The 13,824-nt window shown below is 35.2% G+C and overlaps 1 protein-coding gene across 8 annotated transcripts in view; it reads right to left on the bottom strand.

The window, feature by feature from the left end:
• Positions 1–504: 504 nt before the first annotated feature.
• The window catches only part of PUM2 (pumilio RNA binding family member 2), a 112,657-nt gene continuing 99,337 nt past the window's right edge, over positions 505–13,824 (bottom strand). For 5 of the 8 annotated variants that reach the window (XM_017893368.1, XM_017893374.1, XM_017893369.1 and 2 more), the window contains 7 exons: positions 12,623–12,752; positions 10,877–11,011; positions 7,839–7,976; positions 7,025–7,150; positions 6,672–6,793; positions 5,625–5,817; positions 505–3,488 (listed from right to left, as the gene is read on the bottom strand). In XM_017893368.1, coding sequence (XP_017748857.1) covers positions 3,357–3,488; positions 5,625–5,817; positions 6,672–6,793; positions 7,025–7,150; positions 7,839–7,976; positions 10,877–11,011; positions 12,623–12,752 — 976 coding nt within the window. In that variant the 3' untranslated portion in view covers positions 505–3,356. The remainder of the gene's footprint in view (positions 3,489–5,624; positions 5,818–6,671; positions 6,794–7,024; positions 7,151–7,838; positions 7,977–10,876; positions 11,012–12,622; positions 12,753–13,824) is intronic. The other 3 variants (XM_017893371.1, XM_017893375.1, XM_017893376.1) reach the window with 2 other exon arrangements.

Raw genomic sequence — 13,824 nt, 5'->3', positions numbered from 1 at the left:
TCATGCCTGTAATCCCAGCACCTTTGGGAGGCCAAAGTAAAAAGACCACTTGGGGCCAGAAGTTCAAGACCAACCTGACCAACATGGCAAGACTCCATCTCTAAAAATTAAAAAAATAAATAAAAAAGGTTCTAGGTATCTTTTTGTATATTCTCAATTCTTACCACTAATGAGTTGTTATCCCTTGATACAGATTAAGGCCTCAAGGTTTAGATAAGTTCATAGTTTGTAAATAATAAGGTAAACTTTAAATCCACACTGAACTTGTTTGCCTTTAGACAACACTGCCTCCTCAAGTTCATGTGGAAACAGGCTAGAAGTTTTATCCTATGAAGTATGCAATTATAGATTCTAAATACTAATCAAAAGATGGAATAAATACCATCAGAGGAATCAGTGGCTCCAGAATAGTACCCATGTGTTAAAAATGTATTGTTTTCCTTATGTCAGAGTAAACCTGAATGGGCAATCTTAAGTTATAACTGAGGTACAGAGGGGTATTTTATCTAGAGAAAAACACAAGACCAAGTTTATTTCATACAATGTTATTCACACATTTTTCATTTTCTAATTTATACATAATATACAAAGAAGTGAACATTATTTCATATGAACCAATAAGAGCCAGGACTTAGACAAACTGGTCCAGAAACAATCCCTATCAAAAGGAGACAACTCAAGAGTAAAGCCTAGGTAGTTTCTGCCCAATTGTTTCTTTATTCTGAAATGTGATTTTCAGATTTTACCAAAATTTCATGCGAACTTACTAAAAGGTAAAAATTGGGGTGGGCACCCAAAATGGCAGACTGTAAAATTTCTACAAGAAAGGTATTTTTGTAGAGCAGGCCTGAAAGTACTGGGAAGACTGGGTTGTCAGCACTGGGACACATGGGAGTATCAGGACCCCAAGGAGAGGGTTTAGTTTCTCAATGTAGTATCTCTACTTGTCATTTTCTAAAATTGCAGATAACGCCTGTGCCAACAGAGGGCAAGGATGAAGGAAGACTAAGAATTCAACTGTACAAAGACAGGAAAGCCATTACCAATCTCCAACATGACAGCTTTGATCCTGAAACCATGGGCTGATACTGAGAACAAAAGTTCGACATGGGCTGAAAACTCTGAGGTTGGTAATGTAGGAAAAAGTGAGAGTGGCTTTGTGTGGGTTTAAAAAAAATGAAACACACACACACCAAGGCGTTGCTGCAGTGATTGGGGCATGCTGATGACCCAGTATGACCATGAGAAGGAACAGAGACAAGTGTTTGGATTTAATGGCCTCACCAAGGAATGTTGGGTTAGAAAACTAAAATAACTAAACACCAAACATGAAAAAGTATGCCTGGCATCCCCAAACTTTATGCCATTATTTTTAGGTTCATAATATGAATAACTAAGTGATAAAACCTTTAGATTCCATATTGTGCTCAGAAGATTGCTTTTCTCCTGCAGATCTCTAGTAAAAAGATTTCTTCCACAGTCAGCTGAGAGAGCTAGCACGTTCATTTTAGTTTTCAGCACTAAACATAACTGGGTCAACATAAATGTTTATACAAAATACTGACTTCAACAAAATACAAAGCACTTTCTTTATCTTTCAGAAACTGAATATACACAGCAAGTTTTTTTCCAAAATATTTTCATAGGCAAAGGATTAAAAACGATTTTAATTATACACATATGGTCACAATTTTGCCTTAAAAAGATTGTTGGGAAATGTACATAAGGCCGCTTGTAAATGTACATCGTGTTACTATTATGTCTTATGTCCAGAGAAAAAAATGTTATCATACAGATTTGCTCTTACTTGGGAGTAGGCTATTCAAAAATACAGTACTCTTCTGTACAAAGAAAAAAGTCACATCACATTTAATAAGATGAAAAAAGCATTGGCCTCCATGGTAACCAAATATCTCAGTCCAATACTTTCTATTATGCACAATACCCTGACTTCAATTGAAAGTGATCCAAATTCTAGCATGTCCATATTAACAGTCAACAACTATGTTATAAAACAAAATGATCTCACAATAATAAAAAGAAAGCTGGTTCATACTTCTGAAACCATATAAAGATAAAAAATTTTTAAAAAATCACTCTCGATTTGGAGAAATAAATTTACATTATACAACACTATATTGCCAGGTCAAAGAGGGCAGGGACGTAAATGTACACTAAAATGCAAATGTATCCCAAAGAGATAAAACAAATTCCATTTACAGCATGAAGGTTTACAAATGTACACCTGTACAACCAAGGAAAGCATCACTACTAAATTAGCAAGGCTTTTATAATAAACATTGAAACAAGATTTCCTTTCAAAGTGTAAACTTACATCTATTACTACACACACAATGCATATATTTATAGAAAGCAAAAAGAGCTATCTGAATATGTAATCATGCTTAAATGCTGAGCTATCAAATTCACTTTTCAGTGGCCCCTTTTCATCTCTATCTGGTTCCTACTTTCTGCCTCTATGAAAAAGCAAAATAAAGCTCAACACTTCCTCAACAAGTCTGTAATTCTATAAGCAAAACAAAATACAAATTTCCACTCTTTCTCATTGCAAACCAAACTGAAAAGTTAGTGACTTTTCATTTAGTGCACTAAATTGGAAGTGTCACCATGATTTTGTATTTCTTAACTCTTACAACGACATATGTAAGTATATACAATATTTCCGTACATTGCCAGAGACATTTTAGGGCAGTAATTGTATTAAAACCACATCTACTGTAAATAATGTTAAGTTTTTTTCATCTCAAACCACTTTATTCTTGTCTTACTTGCTCGTTATTTGCATGATAGTTTGTGAATTATCAAAATACAACTTAACTTTTTAAAATATTAATAATATTTATGCAGTTGATTGTTAATCTGTTATAAAAGGTTTCACGCAAAGGAAAAAAAATAAGGACTATAATTCTATATACATCTCTATAAACCTGTTGTGCTATGGGGTTGTAGACCTACCAGACTGTGAGCCAGTTTATTAAAAGAATACTGTACTTTTCCTTTAAAACTATTTTGTGACTTTACAAGGTAAAATTTACAAAATATGTGACAGCTTTTATTTTGATACAGTTACATCATATACAGGCATTCTGTGCTTTGCCAGCAATCCAATCTGATAGGTCTCCACTCAGGGCTGAATATAATTTATAATTCATCCCCCACCCCCCAAATATACACAAGAACCTTAAAAAATTTACAAATGGATGAATAAAGTCAATAAATAGTTTTGCTTTAAAAAAAAAATTGAAGATTCATAGTTGAGTTGTGTTTTGATAATTCACACACAAAAAAATTCTTTTCACATGGTTAAATTATCTTCTTTCTCGTGCTCCTGTAATTTACAGCATTCCATTTGGTGGTCCTCCAATAGGTCCTAGGTCCGGGCTATTCTTCAAATAATACTTTTCCAACTTGGCCAGTATATGCTTCCCGTATGTGTATTTGCGCAAAGTAGTAATGTGAGGTCGAATCTGAAAAACAAATAATCTGCTTAGAAAATATAAGTCGTTTTAGTTTCTGATTTCTTAAAAAAGCACCCCCAATTTTGGGTAATTTAGAGGAATAATTGCAAAAAAAAAATTTAAATCCAAAGAAAGCTACTTTTTGCAAAAGCAGTTGTGATCCGCTCAATCCCTCCAAACATCTGTTCTCAAAATTGTTCAATGAATAAAACACTACATCTAACTATGTCACATGGAAACAGGCAGAGGCCCCAAATATAGCAAATTACCCAGTAATTCCACATCCAGGAATTTATTCTACCAAAACAATTACAAAAAGACTTTTGTACAAAGCACTACTTATAACAATTAAACAATTAGGGATAATCCAAATATAATAAATATGATACCAGTTAAATAATGTAGCTGTTAAAAATAAGATTGCAATTTTTTATATTCATTAGTTTACAGCAGAAACACTGAATTAAAAGATAGGTAAACACTTAGAGGCCAGTACTTTGGGAGGATAAGGTGGGAGGATCACCTGAGCCCAGGACTTTGAGACCAAACTGGGCAACACAGCGAGACCCCATCTCTAAAAAATATAAACAGAACTCTATGAGTGTGCATGCCTGTAGTCTCAGTTACTACGGAGACTAAAGTGGGAGGATGGCTTGAGCCAGGAGGCTGAGGCTAGAGTCAGCCGAGATCACAACACTGTACTCCAGCCTGTGCAACAGAGACCCTGTCTTGAAAGAACAGAAGAAAAAGAAAGGAAAACTTACATCAAGTTGAAGAATGAATTTTAAAAATCAGAAGGCCAAAACACTTTTATAGATGGAAGGAATCCTAAGATATCATTTTTCTCTCTATATGAGAGGATCAAAGGGGTTATGTAATTCGCTCCACGTTTTGTAAATGAATACATTAAGATCAAGAGTATTCAAAATAAGTGTTTCTTTCAGTGTTCTTTATGACAATAAGTATTCCTGCTGCAATTACTAATTTCTTAAAAAATTACTAGATTCTAGGAGGAGGATACAGAGAGGAAACAGCTTAAAGGGAAACAATTATGAGTTAGTGCTACCCCCCACAACATAAACACAAAATTCTACTTAGAAAAATGTATTAGGTTAAAATCAATGTTCAACCCATGTATTATGGCAAATTAAACGTAGTCTGCTATCTGCATATGTGGATTCAACCAACCACTGATCAAAAATATTAAAAATATGACAAAGTTTGTATTACACAGATTTTTTACTTATCATTACAGTATGACTATTTACATAGCACTTACATTGTATTAGGTATCATAAGTAATCTTGAGATGGGAGGATATGTTTAGGTTATATGCAAATACTATATGCCATTTTATATAAGGGACTTGAGCATCTGTGAATTTTGGCACAGGAGTAGGTGGGTCCTACGACCAATCCCCCAGTTACTAAGGGGCAACTGTGCAGTTATATAAGATGAAGGCAAAAAGAACAATGTAAAACAGGTAAGAAATTAGAAATGAATATGATTACTTAAGAATTTCTTTTGAATGACTGATTTATTTTTTGAGACAGGGTCTTGCTCTGTTGCCCAGACTGGAGTGCACTGGCATGAACACAGACCACCGTAGCCTCAACCTCCAGGACTCAGGCCATCCTCCCATCTCAGCTGCCTGAGTAGCTGGGACCACAGGCATGTTTATCACTATACCCAGCTAATTTTTAAATTTTTTGTAGAGATGGGGGTCTGTTGCCCAGACTGGTCTTGAACTCCTGGGCTCAAGCGATCTCTCACCACAGGCTCCCAAGTAGCTAGGACTAAAGGCTTGCACCATGATGCTTGTCTAACTTTTTTTTTTTGTTTTTTTTAAGAGGCAGGATCTTGCCACGTTGCTCAGGCTGGTCTCGAATTCCTAGACTCAAGTGATCTTGTCACCTCAGCCTCCCAATCTGCTGGAATTACGGGCAAAAGCCACCATGCCTGGCGTGATAACCTTAAGAATAAAAATGGAAACCATACCAATATATCTGCCAAAGGATATCCATCAATTTTAATTTTTTCCTCCAGTTACAAAATACAGGAGGAAATGAAAGCCCAAGGAGGTTAAATGTGTAGCCTAAACACAAAGACAAAGAAAGTTATCTGAGTGTTATATGCGGTTATTACCTTGTGCATGATTATCTTTCTTTGAGCAGGTTCAGCCATATCAATCATCTTTTGAACCACATAATTGGCATACTGGTCCTTCATCATGGTGTATAAGGCACTGTGAGGACCATCATTCTGGCAGCAAACCTCGTCAATCAGTAAAGCTCTCTCAGCACGGGAGGCATGAGTAACACACTTTTCTACTACATTGCTAAAAATTAAAGCAGATAAACAAAGCTTTGTTATTTTTTTCTTTACAGCAAAATTTCCTTGACTTTTGAAAGAATTTTCTTCAATGCACGATAAAACGGAAGTCAGGATGGGATTCTCTTGTCTTATGACTACTTTTATTTTATTTTGTTCTTTTTTTTGAGATAGGGTCTTGTTCTGTCACCCAGGCTGGAGTGCAGTGACGCTATCACAGCTCACTGTAGCCTTGACCTCCCTTGCTCAAGTGATTCTCCCACCTCAGTTTCCCTCACAGCTGAGACTACAGGCATGTGCCATCATGCCTGGATAATTTTTTGTAGAGAAAGGATTTCCTTCTATGTTGCCCAGGATGATCTCAAATTCCTGGGCTCAAGTGATCCTCCTGCCTCTATCTCCCAAAGTGCTGGCTGGGATTTACACGTGTGAGACACTGCACCTGGCCAACTACTTTTATAACAGAAATTGGTATCATGGAACGACCTACATAATTTTGACATCCACAAGTTTAATTATGGGTCTCTTAAAATTGTACTTCAAAAAAAGGAAACCAGATCATTAAAGCTGTGAGGTTTTCAAGAACATGTCCTAAATAAATCTGCATTTCTGGTGTTGGGAAAATTATTTTCCAAATACAGATTTCAAAAATGAACATACATGGGCAAAACAAATTTGTTACGTAGACTTTTTTTAAAAAAAATAAAAGCAATGTTCTATAGATGCATTTTAATGACACCAAAAAAAAAAAAAAAAAAAGACTATACTTTAATGCTACGCTCTACATGTATTTCTGTGGTAACTAATAAAAGTCAATGAGTTGAAAGAATTGACCCCTGAAATTACAAAGTATCCCAATACCTGGCAAATTTGTGTTGACTCAGGGCTAAAACCTTTCCTCTGATTTCGGAAACAATTTTGCTCTTGTCTTCAGGTCGACCATGTTCCAGTACATGCTGAATAACATAATTGCCATACTGATCCTAAGACAGATATTGAAAAATTACTTTCCCCAAGTCATTCCTTAAGAACGATTATTCTTTAAAGACATGTTAACCATGTTGTCTAAAAATCCAGTAGTATAGTTAGGAGAATACAACAGGCATTTGTCTCACTCTTTCTATAGTGTGTTTAATAACAAACTATTTTTCTTTTAAAAATTAAAACAATTTCCAAAAATATATAAACATTTCAAATTATTAGGGAATGTATACCTGTACCAACTGCTCTGTATGTTGGTGGAGTTCTTCTAAGATAGGTAAGGTCTGTTCTGCAGTGCAGTGCTCTAGGATGCGCTGAATTACTCTACAGCCATAAGGATGAGTTGAAAGCACAAATACCTGAGGACAATTAGAAGAATTAAAATTTGTATTCTCTGACATTTTTGAACAGTTCTATGAAGCAGACTATTTCTTTTTTTTTGACACCTCAAAGTAATGTAAAATAGAAGGGTGACGAACTCATATTTAATATGACTACCACCATGTTAGCAAAGACTGGAGAGTGGGGACAGGGAGCATCCCATTTAGGAGCTGAAGATATTTTGATCAAAAGGAATCTAATCAGAACTTTACCTGAACCTGAGTTTATGTAACAATGGGAATGAATGGGTGAAAAGAGAAAGGGTAGTTTAGCATTAAGAAATATTAATTACTAGGGTATTAGTTACAAATTGCTATGTGTTTTCTGTCTTATTATATAGTCTTAAGTCTTTCTCCAAACCTCCTTCCCTTCTCTGAGTAAACCTGAAAACACCGTTGGGTATAAAAAAAAAATAATTCTAACAGTGATTACTTTTACTTCTTGAAGTAATGTGATTAAACTCTTATTTCTGTTTTGTAGCTTCAGAAAAATGAAGCTATCTACTGACTATGAAAGAGGAAGAAATTAACGTACATTTACTGTTTTGTATCCTATTTTTGTATACAAGTGCTGGGTATTATCTAGTGACTTACGAAAAATGTGTTGATACTCAAAATTCTAAAATAATGCCCTGCTAACAAATTATAAGCCAAAACTCAAACATACTTGTCCCTTGAAAGCATCAATGATGAACTGCAGTGACTGTGGCTGAACACATTCGATACATTTTTGTACAACATGGTTTCCATTCTGATCTTTCACACATTTGAGCACATGACCATCCAGCTCCTTTACCATTTCACTCTGCAAAAGACAGGATGTCATTTAAATAATTACCTAAAAAGAGAAAATACTAGTATATTTTATCTCAGTATTTAAAAAAGTATTAAAAGTGTATTTATCTCAGTATTAAAATACTGAGATGGGAACAAAATATATTCAAACATTATTTCCTGTTTGTCATGAGTCTAAATTTTTTTCTCTTGCAGTATAATAAGCAGAAACCACTGAAAAGTGAAAATTACTAAAACATACTGCAGGATTACAATGTACATGATCTACATTGAAACAACGTAGTGATGCTGAATTTGCTGTAAACTGTCTTCACCGTGTAAATCATCTGTTAGTATTTATCGGGTGGTAACTAACATGACTAATCCAGAATTCTACACTTTTGCCTTACTTAGTACCATCTCCACCACCAAAGCAATTTTTTAATGGCTGAGTGAGTTTATCAAATACATAGAAAAGGTAAGAAGTTGATGACTACTTATGGGCTATGTGATTTTTACATATTACCTCAATAATTCCCTAAGGAAAGAATTAATGTCAGACTTCTTTGTTCTTTTATAAAATGCTGTTATAATAAAGTGCTTAGGGCCAGGTGAGGTGGCTCACACCTGTAATCCCAGCATTTTGGGAGCCTGAGGCTGGCAGATCACCTGAGCTCAGGAGTCTGAGACCAGCCGTGCGACATGGCCCCGGCTACTACCAAAAATACAAAAAACTAGCTAGGCGTGGTGGCGCGTGACTGTGGTCCCAGCTACTTGGGCGGCTGAGGTGGGAATTCCTTGAGCCTGGGAGGCAGAGGTTGCAGTGAGTTGAGACTGTGCCACTGCACTCCAACCTAGATGACACAGTGTGACTCCGTCCCAAAAACAAAACAAAAAAACTGTAAAACTTCATATAGCTTTTAATATTGATCAAATAATCTGTGTGCCTTATTAGAGCAATAAAAGATAGTACTGTGGAGAAACGGAGTACACATATTCAGTCTAAAGGTATTCACATTTAAAATATCTTTCACCCACAGGACTTTCAACTACATTTTGAAGCAACTGCGGTGAATCCTGTTAAGTCAAGCTATAATACAGATGTTTAATTACAAACTAAAATCACTGGGTGCGATAGCTCATGCCTGTAATTCCAGTCCTTTGGGAGGCTGAGGTGGGTGGATCACTTGAGGCCAGGAGCTCAAGACCAGCCTCGCCTTCATGGCAAAACCCCATCTCTATTTAAAAAATACAAAAAATTAGCCGGGTGTGGTGGCTCACACCTGTGGTCCCAGCTACTCAGGAGGCTGAGGCACGAGAATCAATTGAACCCAGGAGGCAGAAGTTCCAGTGAGCCCAGGTCATGCCACTGTACTGCAGCCTAGGTAATAGAGTGAGAGACTGTCTCAAAACAAAACAAAACAAAACAAAACAAAGAAGCCTAAAATGGACTAAATTACAAAATAAAACATGCTTAAGAATCCAAAGGCTGGGGCAGTGGCTCATGCTGCACTTTGGGAGGCCAAGGTGGGTGGATCACAAGGTCAGGAGTTCAAGACTAGGCTGGCCAACATGGTGAAACCTCCTCTCTACTAAAAATACAAAAATTAGCTGGGTGTGGTGGTGCGAGTCTGTAATCCCAGCTACTTGGGAGGCTGAGGCAAGAGAATCGCTTGAACCTGGGAGGTGGAGGTTGTAGTGAGCCAAGATTGCACCACTGTACTCCAGCCTGGGAGACAGAGCGAGACTCCATCTCAAGGGGGAAAAAAAAGAAAAAAAAAAAGGAATCCAAATACTGTTATTCATTAACTGTATCAAAAAAGACTTACTCCTAATGCTTTTATTTTTAAATATCAGACATTTAAAAAATATCTATGCCAATTAGAAACTTGTGGCAGAAGTTTCTAAGCTTTTAAATAATTAAATGTGTTTATATTTCTCCATTGTGACATACCTTAAAATTACTGTAAAACGCAGAATTTCCTCTGGAGGAATAATAGTATTTTCTCACAGATTTTAATGCAGTGATGAATATATACACATATATAGCCATCCATTCATATATTACTATTTACTGAAATTTATTTTTATTGTATGAGTCAAAGACAATCTCTTTCCAAACTTAAACTACCATTATCTTTTAAGAAATAATTATTTCCTTCAGTCTTATGCTTTCATTGTAATAAATAAAGCATATAGTCAGAAAACTGTACTGATCTGGGGCTATAAATTTCTTATTACAAGTCTGTTTAATCTTACACAATAACCCCACTAATTAGTGTTGCTTCACAGTGTATTTTAAAAATCTGGTGGATCAGCATTTATCTTCATCCCCTACTCTCAATATTCTTGTCTATTTCAAATGATTTAAAGCATTATTTTGATCAATAATTCCTGTATTAATGTAAAACATTTAGACTTTTCATCCAATAACACAGAATATTTCTCATTTAATTTATGTGTTCTCGTTTTTCTCAAAAAAGTATACATTTTAAAAGAGAATTCTTAAGTTACTTTTTTGCTGGGCTATATATTTACTTAAAAAATTTTCATATATATAAATAAAACTGACATATAGTAATGCTATTGGTTTCAAAAATTTTCTTATAATAGGAACATTAGACACCATCAAAATAAACACTGGAAAATAGTAACATGCATTCTCACATTGCAGAAAATCAAGTAAGCAAGTAGTAATAAAAACACTCATCATTTAACATTCTGCTTGCCACATAGGTGCTAAAATATCTTCATTTAGAAATTATCTACTTTGTGACTTCTAATTAGTAGTGTGCTATTTAGGACACGGTAACAATATTTTAGTCTAGTTGTGGAAATATTTAAGTCATTTTACTTCAAGATTATTGTAAGATTAGAAACGTAGTAATTTAAAAATGGAATAAAATAATACAAAATTTTGTCTTAACTTACAATTACCTGCTGGTCAGAAGAAATAGATTCTAATGCTTTCTGAATAACGCGGCAGCCATACATCTGCAACGCTAAGGGTAGAACATGACCACGAATACGAGTAGCCAGGGCTAATTTTTGATCCAGACTCCCAAACTGACAGAAAAGATATAACATTAATAACAAGTGACCTTAATATTGCTTTGTTGAACTTGAGTAAGGCAGTGTTTGCAGTCTATTCAATCTATTAGTAATTATGCAGGGCAGGGGCTTTAAGGTAGAAGCTAATTAAGATAGACCAGGAGATGTTTGCAATAATAATTTTATTACTTTTTTGGGTTAAGTCTTACTACAATTTCCTTGTTACAAATATGTTAACTACCTTTTAAAGTAACACTTTTAAAGTGAACATTTTTACAAAACCCTTCATCTTTAATATATAACTTTCTTAGCCATATATTGACCACCAAAACTCTCACCCAGATAATCATCAAACTACATTCTGATATGATTGAGGAAAAAAACTTTTAAGTCAAGCTACAACACAGATGTTTATAGATTTAAAAATTGGCTAAACTGTAAAATAACACACATCTGTAACTCCAAAGACTGTAGTGTTATTCATTAACTACTTCATCAAAGAGTGACTACCAATGCTTTATATTTTCAAATATGAATCGGGATTAAAAGGAAATTTTCATTTAAAGTGGTTCATGTTAACATTTTTTCATGACAAACTATGTCATTTGAACCATTTCTAGCTAGGTGATTCAGTAGCATTAATTATATTCACATTGTTGTGCAACCACCATCACTATTTGTTTCCAAATCTTTTCCGTGGCCTCAAACACAAATGCTGTATCCATTAAACGGTAACTTTCTAAACCCTTCTTCCTCTAGGCCCAGTAAGCCCTAATCTTCTTTATGCCACTATTAGTTATTCCAGACATTTCATACTGGTAGGTCACTATCAATGTTTGTCCTTTTGTGTGTGGCTTATTTCATTTAAGTTAGTATTTTCAAGGTCCATCCATGTTGTAGTATGTATCAGAACATCATTCCTTTTTATGGAGGAATAATATTCTACAATGTACACATATACCACTTTTATTTATCTATTCATCTGTTGATGGACGCTTGGGCTGTTTCCGCCTTTTGGCTATTGTGAATAATGATGCAATGTATACTGGTGTTCAAGTTCCTGTTTTCAATTCATTTTGGTATACCCCTAGGAGTACAATTGCTGGGCTGTATGGTAATTCAGTATTTAATTTTGAGAAACTGCCAAAGTGTTTTCCATAGCAGCTACACCATTTTACATTTCCACCAGCAATTTATGAGGGCTCTAATTTCTCCATATCCTCATCCACATTTGTTATTTTCCGATTTATGTTTTTAGATTACAGCCATCTTAGTAGGTATAAAGTGCTATCTCATTGTGAGATTGATCTGCATTTCCCTGATTAGTAAGGATGTTGAGTGTCTTTTCACGGCCTATTTGGCCTTTTGTATTATTTTACATAGAGAAATGTCTACGCAAGTCTTTTGTCCATTTGTCATTTGGGTTGTCTTTTTGTTGTTGACTTTTAGGAGTTCATTATATATTCTGGATAAAATGTTTATCAGATATATAATTTGTAAATACCTTATCCCTGGCTTATTATCTTTTTTATATGAAAATGATTTTAACCAACTTTCAGAGCTTTTCTTAATATCAAGTATACAACAGCTGGATGGGTGGATATACAAATATGCACGAATCCTTACCTCAAAAAACTTCTGTATAACATAGTTGCCAAAAACATCAGTCATTAATTGATAGGCTGCTTGCAGAATTTCATTAAATACCATCTGTCGCTCAGCTGGAGTAGCTCTCTCTAACTTTTGCTGTATGAATCTACATGGGGAAAAATTTTAATATGACAATGTTTAATACTCTTGAGTATTACACCCTACCCTTCCACATATATGCACTGCAAGTTATTTCCAGAAATATTAACATACTTTATATAGTGGACAGCTAACTTACAGCAAAAAGGACAAAAGCTATATAGCATTTCTTTATAACACTTTATCTACTAGAGTGACAAAAAACCTGGATTTTTATCTTTCTTAGGTTGGTTTGGTTACATTATAATCAATAAGAAAATTACATACATTTTGCTGCTTATTCATTCATTTTTTGTAATATACCAATGTATTACTAAACATCTAACTTTTAGAACATAATAAATGAAATCCTTAGAAGTAAAATTCTTCCAACATGAATGAATTCCTAACCAAGATAGCCATTCTGGGTGATACAAGGCTCATTTGTTACTCTGAAGGAACTGCCAACTAGTCATGCGTTGCTTAACGACATTTCAACTGACAATGAGCCACATATACAATGGTGGTCCCATAAGATTATAATGGAGATAAATTCCTATTGGGTAGGAACTGTCATAACATCATAGTACAATACATTACTCAGGTGTTCATGATGACATAACCCTACTGCACTGTCGGTTTATAAAATTATAGTATGGCCGGGTGCAAGTGGCTTACCCATGTTATCTCGGCACTCTGGGAGGCCGAGGTGGGTGGATCACCTGAGGTCAGGAGTTCGAGACCAGCCTGGTCAACATGGTGAAACCCTGTCTCTACCAAAAATATAAAAATTAGTCTGGCATGGTGGCAGATGCCTGTAAGCCCAGCTACTCAGGAGGTTGAGGCAGGAGAATCACTTGAACCCAGGAGGCAGAGGCTGCAGTGAGCTAAGATCATGCCATTGCACTCCAGTCTGGGTGACAGAGTGAGACTCCGTTTCCAAAAAAAAAAAAAGTGTAATACATACAATTGTGTACAGTGCATATCTGAAAATAAACAACTGAGTTACTGGTTTGTGTATTTAGTATACTTTTTATTGTTATTTTAGAGTGTACTCCTTCTACTTGTTTAAAAAAAAAGCAAAACACCCTCAGGTAGAT

Source organism: Rhinopithecus bieti, unplaced genomic scaffold (assembly GCF_001698545.2).
Source record: "Rhinopithecus bieti isolate Rb0 unplaced genomic scaffold, ASM169854v2 scaffold_23816, whole genome shotgun sequence".
Classification (NCBI taxonomy): Eukaryota; Metazoa; Chordata; class Mammalia; order Primates; family Cercopithecidae; genus Rhinopithecus; species Rhinopithecus bieti.
The sequence above is the reverse complement of the archived record's forward strand: the minus strand, read 5'-3'. Positions and strand labels throughout refer to the sequence as shown.